This window comes from Lolium perenne, chromosome 2 (assembly GCF_019359855.2).
Source record: "Lolium perenne isolate Kyuss_39 chromosome 2, Kyuss_2.0, whole genome shotgun sequence".
In the NCBI taxonomy this organism is placed as follows: domain Eukaryota; kingdom Viridiplantae; phylum Streptophyta; class Magnoliopsida; order Poales; family Poaceae; genus Lolium; species Lolium perenne.
In genome coordinates, this window is record NC_067245.2 from 160545505 (window position 1) to 160563306 (window position 17802).

Below are 17802 nucleotides of genomic sequence, written 5' to 3' on the forward strand. Positions count from 1 at the left end.
GTCGCCAGCTGGGCAAGGGTCTCGGCGGCCTTGGTCTTGAGGCTGGCGCGATAGCCGGAGAAAAGCATCTTCATGGGCGCCGTGCCAGGCTGCCCCTCCCGGCCGAGTACCTCGCAGGAGTTCGCCTGGTGCCATGCCTTCTCCATAGTTCCTGCCGAGCCGAAGCTGGAGTCGGAGGCAGACGGCACAGCAACCAACCGGGCACCCTTGGCCACATGAAGGCCCTCAGACGGGCCCGCTGGGCCCTCTGTCCTCACCAGAGCCCGGGAGTCAGCGTCCTTTGAGCGCGCTGGCCCCTCCCTCGCCGGCTCCTTCCCGGTCGGCTCCCTCCTCGTCGGCTCCGAAGCTGGAGGCGGCGCGGTCGAAGCAGTCGGCCCGGTGGGAGCCGTCGCATCCGGCGCTTGAGGCGCTCCTTTCGGAGAACTCTCCAGCACCACGACGTTGGGCGCGGGCCCGCCGACTCCGGTCGAAGGCGGCGCAGCCCCACCAGCTCTAGCTCCGGCCGCAGATGGCATGCCCCTGCCAGCTCCGGCTGCCCGCTCCACAAACGGGGCGCGGCGCGGAAACATGTCGTCTAGGGTCGGCCGGCGCGCCGACTGACCCTGGTCTCCGCCGCCAGGCGCCGCAGAAGGCGCGGCAGAAGAAGACGCCCCCGCAGAGGGTGGCGTGGCCGCAGGCGGCACGTTAGCAGCCGGCGGCGTGCGCGCGCGTGCTGAAGGTTGCGGGGTTGGCTCCCTCCTTTGCCGCTGAAGCGGCGACGTGACGGGAGGAGCCTGCCGAGAGCCGCCTCCCTGGGTAAACTTAATCGCGGCCCTAGTCGAACAAGCAAGAAAAGATAAGTACAGAGGAAGGAAAGAAAAGGAATCAAACAACAGAGGAAAAAGAGCTCACCCGGCTTTCTCCGGGACCTTCTTGGGCGCCAGCCGGCGCTGTTTCTTGGCCCTCGCCTCCGAAGCGGCCGTGGACCCGACGCCGGCCCGCTTCCTCCCCTTCGGCGCAGAAGTCGCCGTGCTCGTAGGCGGCGCCGCGCGCAGAGGCACCGCCGGGATGGGCCCCGTGCCGGATTGGGCCGGCTCCGCCTGCGGCTGCTCTTGCTCCTGCTCCTGCCCATGCTCAGGCGAAGGCGGCGGGTTATGCTCCCCCTGGCCGCCCTGATCCTGCGCCACCGGCAGATCGTCGTCGCCAGCTTGGTCGCCGGCTAAGTCAGCCGGGTCAACGTGATCCGGCGTCCAGACCTTCGTCGCCAAGTCGCCATCCTCGATGCCTTGGCGGGTGAAAAGCTGAAAACAAGACAAGATAAATATCGAGTCGGCCATGCTGCCGCAAGTCGGAAGATGGAAAAACATCAAACTTACCAGTTCAGGCGGCTGCTCCCGATCGTAAGGCGGCAGCCCCCAGTCCCAGTTGTCCGGCATGTTGGCCTTGGTGATGTTGTTCACCCGGTGAGCCACCTGGGACTTGGAGAGCTCCAACTTCGACGTCCGTGTCGGGTCGAGCCGGCCGGACATGTGGCCGATCTTGTGGACGCGCCACTGGAGTGGTATGACCCGGCGCGAGATGTAGGTGCAGAGGAGGTCCTCGACACTCAGCCGGCCCCCCGTGACGCACTCGCCCAGGAAGTCCCACAGGAGGTTCACCTCCGCGTCCGGGTCCGAGGACTTGGGGTTGTAGCCCCAGTTGATCCGGCCGACTGGCGGAGCCGGGTTGTATTCCGGCAGGTTGAGCCGGTCGAAGGCCGGGCTCTCGTTCCGCACATAAAAGAAAGACATCTGCCAATTCTTTACAGAATCGACAGTCGGAATCCGCGGGAAGGACGTACCCGTATGGGGATAGATGGAGGCGGCGCCGCAGGTCCTCAGGCGGCCTTCGGTCGTCTGCGCCTTGATGTAGAAGAGCCGGCTCCAAAACTCCACGTCCGGCCACAAGCCGGCGTAGCCTTCCATGAAGGCCACGTAGCAGCTGAGGAGGATCATGGCGTTGGCCGGCAGGTGGTGCGGCTGCAGGCCGAAGTGATCGAGGAACCGGCGGAAGAAGTTGGAAGCCGGCAGACCCAATCCGCGGTCGAGATGCGCGCCGAAGACCACGCGTTCGCCGGGCTCCGGCCGAGGCTCCTCCTCCGCGCCCGGCGCCCTGGTAATCACCCCCGCCGGGATGCGGCGGAGGCGCACGAGCCGGGCAATGTCGTCGTCCTGCATATAGGAACCCTTCCAGGAGCCGCTCGGCTGAGCCATCGAGGACGAAGAAGAAGAGGAGGTCCAAGAGAGGCGGAAGGGCGAAGAAGAGCCGCTCCTCGCCGGAGGAGATCGCGGTGGAGAAGTGCGCGCCGTCGATGCGCGTGGCCCCGTGGCGCCGGATTGGCGGGTTTGCGGCGGTAGCTCGGCGGAGGATCGTCGGGGCGACCGCTCGCTGAGGTTCGCCAGAAGAACGGAAGAGGAATGGCGTCGGAGCAGCGAAGAGCTCGAGTGAAGAGAAGGAGCGAGGCAGGAGCGCAAGGAGGAAGAAAGGGGCAAGTGCCGCCTCGATACCGCCCCCGCGGCATTTATAGCCGACCGCGGTGGGCGGTTGGCCTCCAAGTGGCCGACGTGGGCCACGTCTCCGGATTAACTGCGCCGTAACTCCTCCCACGACCGCTACCGTTACCAGAAACGGCCACACCACGTCGCCCACTACCGCACCGGATCCGGAGGAACATTGATGTGACCAGACGAACCGGCGGCAGAGCCCTGGCGTCAGGCCGGTCAAGTCGGGCGCAGGACCCGAGGCGGCGAAGACTCCGGCGCGCAGCGAGCCGGAGCCGGACAAGAAGTTCCACTCGAGCCAAAATTCATCAGCAAGGCGGAGGCGCCATCAGATCTTGCGAGAAAGCAAAAACTGTACAAGTATAAAAAGCGGCCGGCTAGAAGCAGCCGGCAGGCACGAGCCGGATGAGGGCGCAGCCGGCTGAATGGAAATTCTCAGTCGGCCCCTCCAAGTGCCGTCTAATATATTCGAGAAGCCAGGAAAACCTGCCTAGGTCCTTCTAAACGCAGGACCTTGCCAGCTTCGGGGGCTAATGTCGGGGGGAAGACCCCGGATAGGGCAATGGACGCGGAGCAGCCGGCTGGCCACTGGCCGGCTGAGGAGCATCCGGCCGGCGCCGTGGCCGGCTGGTCCGGAAGCCGGCTGGCTCTAGGTCCTAGTCGGCCTGGCTACGGCCACCAATGCTGTAGTTGGGCCGGCTTCTACAAGCCATATCCGACTGGGGTTTATACCTCAGACTGACTCGAGGCTGGCGAGTCTTGCACTGGAAGGAACCGGGTAGGTGATCCGGGTTCCCAAAGTCCACGCTGACTCCATCTTCCGTAAAGCGCGGGGCACTGTGGAGCAATAGTGCCACGCGCCGGACAGGCCGTCAGGGCTTACGACGATCCGTACTGGCTACAGTGGCTGATGGCGACAGGGACACCTCCTCCATACCGCTGACCGTGGCAGCCGGATGGGACAGGCCACGATGCCTCAACCACTCCTGACGTCACCGCCTCGGGAAGGAGCGGAAGCCGGAGCCGGCCAAGCCGGCCAGTAAACTATAGGGTCTTATATGTAAAGTGCCGGTGCCTATATAAGCCGCACTACCCCCTCTCGTGCAGGGGATCGATCATTTTATTGCTTTCTCCCACCTACAGAGCTGCCCTGTGAGAGAGACCATAGTCTTCATTAGCCTCTCAGGAGCAGCCGGACACAGCTCTAAGAGCACCATTGTATTGTGTGATCATCATATACACTCATAGCAGGAGTAGAGGTTTTACCTCCATCGGAGGGCCTCGAACCTGGGTACGTCGCCGTGTCGCTCGTGCCCATACCCGCATCCGGATACCGCCGTGAGATCCCTCAGGAACCACTTCGATTAGCCACCCTATGGCATATGCCGTGACGATACCACGACAATCATTCATGCATCGTCACTCCACACTCCACGACCCGTAAAGAACCCTACAACTATTACATATTGTAATAGTGCTTGCCGAGGTAGCTAGGTTTTGTGCCAGAGTGTCGTATGTTGCTCCGCCATGCCAACAAAGTTGACACCCTCTGCAAGTGTTCTTGATGAGGTAGATGAGAGCCACCATGAGAGACTCCTCACTGAATCCAAATATGTCCATGGTTGGCTAGTAGAGGTCATGGTGCATGTTAGTAGGCTTGTTGTCCCTAATGGCGTGTGCAACATGTTTGACGGCATCGATCATGCTAGAGAAGTCGTAGATCTCATTGTCATCAAAGGATCCCCTCTTCCCCTTGCCTGCTGGAGGTACCAGACCATCAGAAGTTCTCTTAGGGCCATCGAGGATGACGGTCTTAGAATCCTGGGTGTGTACATAGTCTAGTGAAGGAGTACAGATGGGCTCACCTGAGCCGATGTAAAACTTTTCGGTGGCCAGACTGAGGAGAAGATGGACTGCATCTCATTAAAGCTTACGTGAGCGAGGATGGTAGTGATGGGGGATTGTACTGATCGAGGATGAAGTGAAAACACGTTGTAAGACAATGCGCTAAGTGCGATGTGGCTCTAGCAGTGCTCAGTCGATCTCGAAGATAATCGTGAAGGTGTCCTCACACCATTGAGCTTTTGATGGGGTATGTGAGCTTGGTCACCTGGAGCAATAATACCCTCACTAGTAGAGAATAGGCTAGTAGAGGAGTGGCAAAATCGCCATTAGTGTCACTATTTTCTCACGCCACTAATTTGAAGCCATTGTTAGTAGGTAATGGTTGCGTTGCTATGCAGGGCCACCATTAATTCGCCAATCTGTAGCATTGAAACTTGGACGCCACGAACGAACTTGCTCAACAGTGGCATGTAGACCAGGCACGCCACATGTGGATTTCATCGGGCAGTAAATAATTCCCGCGTTATTAAATTAGAATTTTCTTCAGTTTAATACGGAAAATTAAAATAAAAAACATTTTTTTGGTGAAATTTAAACCAGACCATTTCATTTAAATTTAGGACTACATCAATTTGATTTTTTTTAGATTGAACTAAAATTAAACCAAATTGACAATCACCACTACAATGTTGGTACAACCTCGACGGAGAGGTCAATGTCGAAAATACCATTGGCGTCATCGCGGGAGGTGGCGAGGTCAACGGTTGGGCCTCCTCCCTATACTTTCTACGCGCTAATTATGGCACCACCATTCACCGTCATTGGTAAGGTGCACCTCATATGTTGGGAGAACTTGTGCTGCTCTCCACCATCACGCAGTGTGTTGCATCCTTGGTGGCGGATTCTGCAGCCCGCTGTGTCTAGATCTCTACCATGACCCGCGCCTCGGTGGTGATGAATTCCTGCGCGGCCGACTACCGCTCCATGAACTGGCGAGAGAACTCGGCGGTGCAGGCCATGTGCATGGAGTTCGTCTCCTCGAGAAGGGCAGCGCAACGCCTCTCCAACATCACCGTGGAAAACGAAGCGAGGAGTGTGGGATGCTCTTGGTATGTTAGAAGTTCTGCCGCCTTCTCCCCTTCGTCATCAAAATCTTTATAGAAGTTCATCTCGTCATACACTGGCAGAGGCATTGGCTATAGCGGCGGTGGGGATGGGGGTAGCGCGGTGCGGGTGATTTTATCCCATGTGTTGATGAAGCGGTGATGCATCATGGAGGAGGTTGTGGATGTGGTGAACAGTGAGCGATGTGCTCCATGGTGGAGGAAATGTGACAGCTTACGTATGGCGACAACAAGCGAGAGGATGTGTCGTACGTAGCATTAATCGCTACCGTCGGGAGCCGAGTTGGCATTGTGTGGGGATGTGGTGAAGTTTGTCGGTGCATGCAGGAGAGCGTCGCCGCGTGGAGGAATTGCAATGGTGTGAGCAGGGTAGCTGCATCATTAAAATAGGCTGACCGACCACCATGCGTCGCTGACAGGGCGATTCATAGAATAGTTTGTTAGCTTTGAATAAATGTATGCTAAATGTCTAGGAAGACGCATGCTTTTCCTAGACCAAGTGATGTGACAAGTCATGCCTTATTCAAGTGGTGGCATGAAGAGCCACGCGCATACCACTAAATCTGCCCAAAGTGGTGCACATTCAACGCCACCGATAGCTGCAGAACAGTGGCGTTCTGCAGTGCCTAGCACCACCATAAATACACGTCCAGTTTAATGTTCCTGGCCCATTCAAGAGGGTTTTTCATTAGTCACCACATACTATTAATGGGCCCAGACTGGTGGCATTGCGGATTCTACCATACCACCATTATTGACCGCAATATTGTACAACTGTAGCGTGCCAGTAATTATACGAAAGTTCTAAGCATATCCCTACTAGGGCCTCCACTTTCTCAAGTGATTGTACACCTGACCTCAGCTCCATAGTGCTCAAACAGAGCGTACACAACAATAGTCAGATGAACCTCCTTGGAGCACCACTCTTGACAAGTTCACACATCTTCTCTAGAAATGGTTCCCTTCATCTGTTCCTTTGAGCCTTGACAATATTTGCAGCCACCTCTGAAGCTATGCTCTGCACCAGGCTATGCAAAGCCTCCTCCATGATGGGTTCAAGCACCGCCGATGAAGGCACTACTACTTTCTAAGGAATGTGATGACGCTATCTGGGAATAAGCAACATTGACCAGAGCCCAACTAACATCGTCACTAATCGATTCCTACATTCATTATTCATGACATATCTATTTAAACACATGAAAATTGAACTGAATACAAGATGCACATGCAATAACTACCAAATCCAGTGCACAAGCTAAAGGTTCATAATTAAGCTAGACAATAGGTCACCCCCAAAGCACTACACGTGATCTATCTAGGAATTAATGATCTACAACAAGTTTAGACTGCTTAGCATGTTTCTTATTTTTAGATGGTTGATATTTGTATCGACCCTCGTTGATCCATGAATTGTAACTCTTGAATATTCATATTTTTAATAAAAGACTGTGTGCATCAACCGATGCAGAGGCGGGGGCTACCCCCATTTCGATAAAAAACAACGAGCTCAAGCTAACCAACCTGTACTCATGCTCAACATAAAACTAAATCATAATACAAGTAGAATAAATTTCAGCAACCTACCATACTACAACCACAAGTATCTACCCTATCAGTGATAGATTTCGACAACCTACCATACTACAAGCTCGCACGCACACATCTACTCTGAAAAAGAAATACACATGCACAACCTAGCTAGATCTAAACTACCAAGATCACAAATCTAACCAACCAAGGTAGATATATATTGGTTGCCTACACCAATTAGCAAACGTGGGACCACGAAAAAGGATCGCTCGATGAAGAGGAGGAAGTAGGTTTGCCTCCGTCGCCGACCGGAGATAAGTGTGATGCTTAGTTGCTCTCCAATGGGCTAGTGCTCAAAGGAGGAAAATGGTGGCTTTGGAATGGGTGGTGGGAGTGGAGGATAGAAATAAAGGAATGTTTCACCGGCAAGTGACAGAATTTCTCCATCCCCTTTTTCGTTGCAGCACGCAACGTCCGGCTATCTCCATGCATGGTCGGGGGAGCTCATGCAGATTGCACTTTCTTTTTACAGCTGGGGATTAGACCCAAGGGTGGCTCCAAGGAAACGGCCAAACCGACCGTTCCTAGCGAGCATATCTCCGAGGTAATTTAAGTTACACATTGGATGGGCCAAAAAATAGGCTAAGCATCCAATCACCAAAATTTCACATACATCGGGCGTTGGTGGCCTCCATGCGGGCAACCTATCATGCACTATATGTGATCCTTTCTCTCAAATCAATATGTTTCTTACAAAAAAATCAATGCAGGTTTGCAAACTTAGTAAAATGTCAGTAACAATCAATTAGAGATGTTATAACTATTGGCGAGTTTATTTATTTTCTCTTTTTTAAACCCCGCTCTTCTTATTAGTAAAAGGTGAATATATATTGTGGTCCCTCCACTGCTGCATAGTCTTAGTTTGGTCCCTTAACTCGGATTGGGATAATAATTTTTTTAGCCCTGTAGTATCAAAACCTTCTATTATTTGTATACTATTTCCCATGAAAATTATGAGGACATGTTGGCCATTTATCACACCTACGAGACGAGTAAACACAAACATTGTCAAAACAATAAGAAGAGAAAGCGGAGTGACAAATAGAGAAGGTGAAAACGTAGCACGATGGTTCGGTGGGTGGAAACTTTGTTCGGGTTCACGTTAAAACAAAAGTTAACAAACCGCTAGCGTGTTTCACCTTGACGATCCGCAAAGGTGTGAGGGAAGTATATCTTGTCAAATACAATAAAGTTCCAAAGTTTTACAACCATTCCACATCAAAATTGCTGGACCGTTTATAAAAATGTGTACTAAATTACCGAATTTTAATTGCTTTGAATAGTTGAACGCCTAAGATGCGACTTGATGTAAAGTTCCAAATCGCCCAAACCCAGTGTAAGATTTATGTGATTATTTATGAATCTTTAAACGGCTGTGTGCATCCTAGTTATGCAGAGGCTGGCTGTATTACTTAAAACCTTATAAGTAATAAAGCGCCCTTTATCGAAAAAAAGATTTATGTGATTAACGTTGTTGGTCTCTGATCTTGTCGTTGCAGGGACCTCAAGAAAAACAGCTTTACCGGCCCATTGCCAGCTTTCATCGCTGAACTGACTACTCTGCAGTACTTGTATGGCTTCAAACTAAAAAACAACTTTGCAGTATACGTGTTGATTTGAATCAAGCTTACATTCTTTTACTCCAATATCACAAGAACCGTGGGCACCAATGCATTATCTGGACCCGTGCCAAAGGAGTTGGGGAATCTTACAGATCTATTAGTACTGTAAGATACAATCTTGTCTTCCAATTAGTAATTTTAAAGAGTGGTATCTTCTAATCAGTTTTAATTTTTTATAATTCAAAACGAATGTGTTGTACAAATTACAATGTATACTTAGTCGGACAAAGTGCATGAAGTTGTATATTTTGGGATAAGTAGAACCCCAATAAAAAAGACCATCTTCCTTAATAGATGTTGAGCATCATTTAGGCTTGTAGAATGGATTAGTGGCACTTCCTTTTCAAGATTGCCATATAGTTGACCTAGATTATCTTATCCTTTCAGTGGATTGGGATCAAATCATTTTAATGGCTCACTTCCAAATGAGTTAGGAAAATTGACAAAACTACAGCAGATGTAAGTAATCTATTTGGTCACTTTAATTTTTCCTTTGCATACGTCCTACCTTAAATTGTTCAGATTAACAATCATCTGCTTCAGTGGAAAATGATTGATGTCTTTGAATTGTAGGTACATTGATAGTAATGACTTCAGTGGTCCTCTACCAGCGACACTGTCCCAGCTTACAAACCTGTCAATTTTGTAAGTTTGCAAGACAATCTTAGTCTAATTCATACCAATTTCAACTTTCAACCAATAATCTATGGACACTCTTGTCATTGTGCATCCAGGTGGGCATCAGACAATAATTTCACCGGGCAGATACCTGATTATCTTGGGAGCTTCACCAATTTGAACCAACTGTAATATATATGTTCCACCAACCCATGTTAATATTTGTCAATAGTTTTTCTTAGCTTAAATTGAAGCCAAATGCACTGATAAGTTTAGAATTGATTTGCATTATTTTCTTACCACCACAAAACGTGTATCATATGATAGGAGGATCCAAGGGAACTCTTTTCAAGGACCGATTCCCATAAGTCTTTCAAATCTCATAAGTTTGACTAGCCTGTAAGTTTGTAAGTAGTTTCGATTTCAATTGTTGCATTCTCTTTGCAAAGATAAGGTTATGGCATTGATACACACATTGTAACAGGAGAATAGGAGACATAGTAAATGGAAGCTCTTCAATGGAGTTTGTCGGAAACATGACATCTCTGAGTGAGCTGTATGACACACGCTCTCCAATTTACATTACATCTGGGTTTAAGATCCTAAAACTTCAACTACTTGAATTGCAGAGTATTGAGGAATACCAAGATATATGACACACTTGCGTCGGTAGAATTCTCGAAATTTGAAAAATTAACTTTACTGTAAGCATTTTCCTTACCAGAGAAACCACATTCAAGTGGTTACTTTTATACTACGAATAATTTCATTTAAAAGTTTGGTACTATGCTGTCTAATAATCCTTATTCCCTTGGTGCAGGGATTTGAGTTTTAATAATATCACAGGCCAAATGCCTTTATCAATCTTTAATCTTCCGTTTCTTAGTTTTCTGTAAGTATTACTTGATAATGTTTTCTCATAATGTCTTCTTAGAATCATGTTTCTCTGATGTTTTGAAATATCCTCTTTCGAAAATATGTTTGAATCAGAATTCTTGGGAATAATAGTCTTTCTGGAAGTCTACCACCTACAAAAAATGAACAACTTACCAATTTGTATGACAACATGCTCCCTCAATTCCACTTCATATTTACTTTGTGAAAACAATATGTCACATACTTATTACTTACTTTATTATGTTCATTGCAGAGATTTTTCATACAACCATTTCTCAGGAAGCTTTCCTGCTTGGGTTACCGAGAAAAACTTGCAATTGTATGCTTCATGATATTTAATGATTAAACATTCGGAGCCACTCTGATTCCATTAAGCAAAAAAGTCTAATTTTCCACCTCATATTTTGTGTGTTGTGCTTAGGAATTTGGTGGCAAATGACTTTGTGATGGATAGCTCCAATGACAGGTACTTGCTGCATTTCACGTATTAAGTTTGATGCACCAACTAGTGGAACCACAAGTTCGAACTGATGGATAAGGTCGGACAATCCAGATATACTTGAACACCTCTCTTACTTGTGGATCGATAAGTTCTAAACGTGATAGAGGCCAAGCAATTTTTATTGAATGGGAAAACAAGAGACCTAGACAAAAGACTTCTGTTCTGATACCATATTAAGTTTGAAGCACCACCCAACCAACATTCTGAACTAAGGGAGAAGGATGGGCTATATCAACCTCCCCCCCCCCCCCCCCCCCCCCCCCCAGCAAGGCCTTAGACGTAGGATCGGTGAATGCACTTAATAAGTTAATATTTTTTATAAACATTATGATGTTTGTGTGTTGAAATTGAGACCTCTATTCATACAATGTTAGGCCATGTTCGTTTAATCCCAAGCAGCTAGCGATAGGTCTGGATTGAGGCCCAATCCTGGATATCCATCCCCATGATGCACTTTTTCAAGACTAGGTGGTCTTTGTTTACACCCTGGAAGCTTTAGATCCCGACTCAACCCGTCCAACTTCTTCAGATTTGTATAGAACTATTTTCTCCGCACTTGACCCATGCTAAATTATCCACGATGTGACACACTGAGAGAGGTTGTCGGGTGTGAAATGTATGGTGATATAGATGACTTAAATGAACATGTATATTTTGGAGGGGCTAATAGGGATTAGTCCTGACATGGATAGGGTGTGAGACGTATGAGCATCTCTGCGAGTAAGGAACCTCCCGTAACCCTCCAGCCTCCCCAGACCTAAACACCGCCGCCGCCGGTAGCGCCGCCGGGGCAAAGACCCTCGGGCGCGGCGGCGGCGGGGGCCCTTCCTCGTCGACGCCTGGTGGACGGCGGCCGGATCTCCTTCCTCGACGCATGGCGGGCGCGCGGATGGGTTGGGCGGCGGCGGCCTGCGCTGCGCCCCCTTCTCCCGTCGGCTCTCCCCTGTTGGATCGGCCGGCACGGTTGGGATGGGCGGCGGCGGCCAGCGCTGCGGCCTCCCTCCTCCCGTCGGCTCTCCGCAGCACTCCGACAGGGCTGGTGGTGGGAGGTGGCCTGCCTCATGGCCTGCGCCAATTTCCCCCCGCCTCTCGCCGGTGAGTGGAGGCGATCTCGGGCTTCACCCGCGACACAAGGTCGCCCGGGGCTGCAGCCTTTGGTACGACGGTGGAGGTGGCCCTCTTCTTCGCCGGAGAGGGTCGGCCTGCGGTTGGTGGTGGTGGATCTATCGATCTATCACCGCGTTCCGGCGGCGAGATGGAGATGCTTGGAAGCTGGCGACGGAGTCGCCAGTGGAGGGTTGGAGTGGCCAGCCCGGGATGGTCGCCGACGTGGGGGTCCAACCTGAATAAAGGCGGTGGTCCTAGGATCTCTCTTGTGTGAAGAGGAAGACCTACCGGAGGCCTGGACTCGTGATCTAGTCGGAGTGTTGAGTTCCGGAAGGCTCCGCCGGCGAATGTAACAGTGCTTTTTGCCTGGAGTTTGCTGGATCGGTGGTATTCGGTCGTGCGCACCCATGCTTTTATTCCGACCGATTGGTTCTGGAGGGAGCGGCGCGAAGGTCTTTTTCTGTGTTGACATCAAGTGACTATGGATCCATGATGAAAGTCGGAAGAAGAGAAGTTCATGAAGGCCGGAGGGGAGGACTAGCTAAGGGAGGTTCAAGTCTCCACGCTGTTGAGGGACTTGCTTGGTGTTCCGGGCTTCACAGCAGCGGTATGAAAGTGGGGGCGACAACACAGGTGAAGTTCAGAGTCCTACCTTTCAGGGTGAAAACCCAAGGTCTGGCCTTAACTGGTTGTGCCTGACAATGACCTTGTTGGAGGCATTGTTTTGAGAGCGGGGACTATCTTCAGGGTGAAAACCTAAGATCGTTGATCAGGCGACGATGGTGTTAGCGCACTGTTCCCTTCTTGGAGGCGTCGTTTTTGGAGATTCTGTATTTCAGGTGTTGTCTTGGCGGTGGATGTATTGCTGTTGTTAGGCCCGAGATACTGTAGCGGGACTTTTGTTTCTTAGTTTTCTTTTCCTTTTTTTTGGCTGTGTGCATCCGTAGTGCCATTAGGGTGGTGCGTTGTTGCAGAGGCTGGGTGTAATTGGTATCGTTCTGATATTAATATATTCCCTTTATCGAAAAAATGGATAGGGTGATGGAAAGGGATCACCCCAATCTAAACCTGGATTGGTTCCATGCTTGGAATGAATCCCAACAAAACAAACAAGCCTTTAATTTTCCTGCACCAGTTAGTAGGACCAAGAGTCAGAGAGAAGGTTGGATAATCCAGATATACTTCAACAACCGTTCTCATGTTTGACACAATAAGGCTTAAACTTTCTAGAAAGAGGGTATGCGATTTTTTTCTTGTAAAGTGGAAAGCCAAGACTTAACCCAACAACTCTTTTCTGATACCATATTAAATTTAATCCACTAACTAGTGTAGAACTAAAAGCATGAACTAATAGAGAGGGGTGAGCTATATATTTCAACATCGTCTATTCCTACAAAAATTCAAATCGGCACAATTATTTATGTCAGTGAGGTATCTGAAAAATATGCAGTGTTTTGTAAGTAAAACTGAAAATATTCTCTTTTTTCATTTGTAGTGTTTTGCCATCGGGATTGAGTTGTCTTCAGCGAAATACCCCCTGTTTTCTTGGATCTCCGCAGTGTAAGCCTTATACTATTTGATTTTATTTAAACCCACAATAGTAATATCAGGGCCATAATTGCAGGTTTCCAAGTAAAAGATACTGATTTGTAACTTACATGCAGCTTCCTCCTTAGCGGTTGACTGTGGAGGTAGTAGAACCATATCAGGCTCGGACAATTTGATGTATCAGGCTGATAATTCAAATCTTGGTGCCGCATCTTATTTTGTTGCGGGTGCACGCTCATGGGGTATTAGCTCCACTGGAAGATTCATGGACCCACCCAACGGAACTTTTATAATCTATGATTCACGCCAATTTCTGAACACACTAGATTCTGGGTTGTTCCAAACCGCAAGAATGTCAGCATCATCTTTGAGATACTATGGCATTGGACTCGAGAATGGAAACTACACAGTGACACTTGAGTTTGCAGAATTTGAATCCCCTGATCCAGTGGCTTGGAAAAATAGAGGGAGGAGAGTCTTTGATATCTATCTCCAGGTTGCTTAGAAACTTTAAATTCTCTGATATCCGGTACTGTAATTAGCTCATATATTGTGACCAATACATTCTTTTGATTGATATCTATATAGGGAGAGCGCAAGGAGCAGAACTTTGACATAAAAAAGGCTGCAGGAGGGAAATCCTACGTTGCCGTGAAGAAGCAATATTTTGTTCTTGTGGTAAAAAACTTCCTTGAGATTCATCTTTTCTGGGCTGGCAAGGGTACTTGTTGCATTCCTACACAAGGCTACTATGGGCCTGCAATATCGGCTTTCAGCGTAACCCCAAGTATGAACCTGAACTAGAACTTTTTTTTTCACACGAAGTTGTAATTCTATTCACAATGATGTGTTGAACTAAAATCAACTAACACATACTACTATTATACCTCCCATGGTGCCGAAAACATGCCTCGTATGCACAATATCAAAGTTTATAGCTTCTACCATTAATGCATATTGTCAAGCTTCATGTACTAGCCAAGACAACCAAAACATTAAATTGGTAGAAAGAGCTAGGCAATTTACGTATACACATCAACGCCCCTCATCACGTGTGATGGGATAATAGAAATGCAATACATGGAACTCAGAGGTAGGCACACGAGGCCTTGTACATGGATGGAGGGGCACCAAGAATTTTAGGATAAATTGCGCCACATCGTACTTGAAGTCGAACTCGATAGCTACGCTCTGATACCATGTCAAGGTTCATGCACTAGCTAACACAACCAAATGTCTAAACTAATGGATAGTGATGGCAATCCATTTATACACATCGACATATTTAAAATCTAACAAGAACATGAAACTTTAATTTGATATTACCTCCATGGAGGTCATCACGCTAACAAGACCTTCTCTTGAGCACCGGCATAGATCCTAGGTCTAGCCAGCTGGACCAGATAGTAGTGGGAAATTAAGGCCATTCCCTTTATGGAGGCGTCGAGAAATAATGAATTTTTTCCGGCTACAATATATTCTCGGGTAGAAACACACAATAAAGTTATGTTGAATGCCGTCTTACGCGTCTTGAAATAAAAGCAACCAGAATTACTAGAGCATCAATATGAAAATGAGGGTTGATATTGTATATATTTCATTTTGTCCGTTCTGCACTCGTATCTATTATAGTAGTTTCCATCATTATATTTTCAGTGCCATGGAAAGTGAAATCACATCCCGTTAGGCCTCTGCTCAAATTAATAAATTTAGACACTGCTCATCAAAATGAATGAAAAGTTGGATAAAAATATTAATTTGTCTTGCAATCTACTGCAAACTTCTCTGGAATACTAGGTATGGAGTTACGTATTTGTAAGAAAGCTTTAGCGAAGTGCAATATCTAGTACATGTAATCAGACCTTTCGTTCAACCTCTTTTGAAATATACTAACTTTTTAGACATCACATTTATAAAAAGTGAACATTGTGTCAGATTTCAGCCCTACAGTGTATAATTTTGTTGCAAAGAAGAAACATAGTAAAACAGGTGTGATTGTGGGAGCTATACTTGGTGGGGCAGTTTTAGGATTGTTAGCATTTGCCGGAATCTTTGTTTGGAGGCAGAAAAGGAGAAAACAATCACAGGAGCAAAAAGGTATAGGATACACTAGGAACACATTTTTTGTTTTAGCTGAGCAAAGGACTAGTGGAAGTACTCGCTCATTATATCTTTTGTGATGTCTTGCAGAGCTATACAATATTGTGGGAAGACCTAATGTCTTCAGTTATGGGGAACTGAGGTTAGCTACTGAAAATTTCAGTTCTAATAACCTTCTTGGTCAAGGAGGTTATGGGCAGGTCTATAAGGTTGGTTCATCCCGTACAATGCTACAGTCTTGAATTTTCTTTGAAGTGTTTGTTCTAGAAGTAACTTATGATAAGCTAGGTGTACAAGTAAATACTAGAGAGGACACACATATATCTATATGATTTATTTTAGTTTTTGATGAGATCTTTATAAAAATCCTAAAATGAAAGGGGGATTTCTTTTAGTGTATGTAGAGAAAATGATGTTTACGGTGCCATACCTGAAACTTCCATTAATTGTTGAAAAATGTTGCATTTTTGTAGGGAAAGTTAACTGATGGGAGGTTTGTGGCAGTGAAGCAATTGTCTGAAACATCTCATCAGGGGAAAAAGGAATTCGCAACAGAAATAGAAACTATATCTAAGGTCCAGCACCGTAATCTTGTGAAGTTGTATGGTTGTTGCCTTGAGGGAAATAAGCCGTTGCTGGTCTATGAGTACCTGGAGAACGGAAGCCTGGACCATGCTCTATTCGGTACACATTTTGTTGATTGACGAAACTAATGTTTTTCAAATTTAGGCTTAATTAGTCTAGACAACTAAAAATGTAAACCGACATCCACAGGAAAAGGAAATTCAAACCTTGATTGGTCAACACGTTTTGAGATATGCTTAGGCATTGCAAGAGGTCTGGCCTATCTTCATGAAGAATCTAGCATTCGTGTGGTGCACAGGGACATAAAGGCCAGCAATGTCTTACTTGATGGCAATCTCAATCCGAAGATCTCAGATTTTGGGCTCGCCAAACTTTATGATGAACAGGAGACGCATGTCAGCACGAAAGTTGCTGGTACATTGTATGTGCATTTCCACTTTGTTAACCTTTATGTTTACATACTATATTTTCACATGTATGCTAATGATGGTTATGCTCTCCTTTGTGAAGTGGTTATCTTGCACCAGAATACGCCATGAGGGGCCATGTGACAGAGAAGATTGATGTGTTTGCTTTTGGCATTGTTGTACTAGAGACTTTAGCTGGAAGACCAAACTATTACACTACTGAGGACCAAAAAAAGATTTACATTTTTGAATGGGTAAGCTCAATGAGTGCTTCGCAGCTCCAGTATTCTATGTATTCATAGAATTTAATATCAAACTCTCCCACCACAGTTTTGGCATATGTTAGTTCCTATGTCTTGTAGAAGAATTGCAGCAGATTTGGTACAAATATATCTTAATATAATAGTTCAAGATTTAGTCTGCTTGATTTTTCTAACACAATGTGCTGCATTTTATCTTACCATCTCGACGCTTTCAGGTCTGGGAATTGTACGAGGACAACCACCCTCTGGACATGCTGGACCCGAGGCTCAAAGAATTTGACACGGAGGAGGTGCTCCGGGCTATCAAGGTGGCACTTGTGTGCATCCAGGGCTCGCCCCACCAGCGGCCGTCCATGTCGAGAGTTGTGGCCATTCTGACGGGCGATGTTGAGGCGCCAAACAATGTGGCCAAGCCCAGCTACATCACAGAGTGGCAGGTCAAGGGCAACGGCGACACGAGCTTCATGAGCTCCGAGCCCAACGAGCAGTCGAGCTTGGCTCCAAGTACCGGCTTAGTGCAGTTGCCATTCGTAGGCTCATTCATCAACGAAGAAGGCCGTTGATATGTGAAGGAAATATGCCCTAGAGGCAATAATAAGTTGTATATTATTCTATATTTCTTGATTCATAATTATGTTATAATTGTATTAATTCCAAATATTTGTGACATCGGAGGAAAACCCTATTACATGTGTGGAATTATAAACACAAAATAAGATATCCCTAGTCACACCTCTATGGTTAGCACAAGTGATATTGATAGTCTTGTTTTCCTGACTATAGGGCAATGAGTAAAGCTTGTTACGAGGTTGCCGGTATCACATGTGAGTAATATTTTTAGTGGAACAATGATGCCTGTGAGAAATACACCACTTTTCTCGCGTTTAAATCCTTAGCTAAGTCAAGAATTGACTAAGTTTACCTCTCAACTTGTCACTAATGACTAATTAATGTGAGGATATGCAATCTCTTCTATTTTTGGATGGTGTGCAAGAAATCACGTCATAATGACAAATAGACTTGCAATTACTAAAGAAAATCACGCCAGGAGCATGGCAAAGTTGACTACGCT

The 17802-nt window shown here is 47.3% G+C and overlaps 1 protein-coding gene across 1 annotated transcript; it reads left to right on the plus strand.

Moving 5' to 3' along the window:
* Positions 1 to 9259: 9259 nt before the first annotated feature.
* On the plus strand, positions 9260 to 17571 carry LOC127323437 (probable LRR receptor-like serine/threonine-protein kinase At1g56140). Its single transcript, XM_071826309.1, has 18 exons — positions 9260 to 9348; positions 9438 to 9509; positions 9649 to 9720; positions 9806 to 9877; positions 9951 to 10025; positions 10142 to 10213; positions 10312 to 10377; positions 10472 to 10537; positions 10640 to 10684; positions 13323 to 13387; positions 13492 to 13871; positions 13964 to 14162; positions 15311 to 15472; positions 15566 to 15684; positions 15949 to 16159; positions 16250 to 16481; positions 16571 to 16721; positions 16946 to 17571. The coding sequence occupies exons 1-18, from the start codon at positions 9260 to 9262 to the stop codon at positions 17291 to 17293; spliced, it is 2496 nt and encodes an 831-aa protein (XP_071682410.1). The 3' UTR covers positions 17294 to 17571.
* Positions 17572 to 17802: the final 231 nt, after the last annotated feature.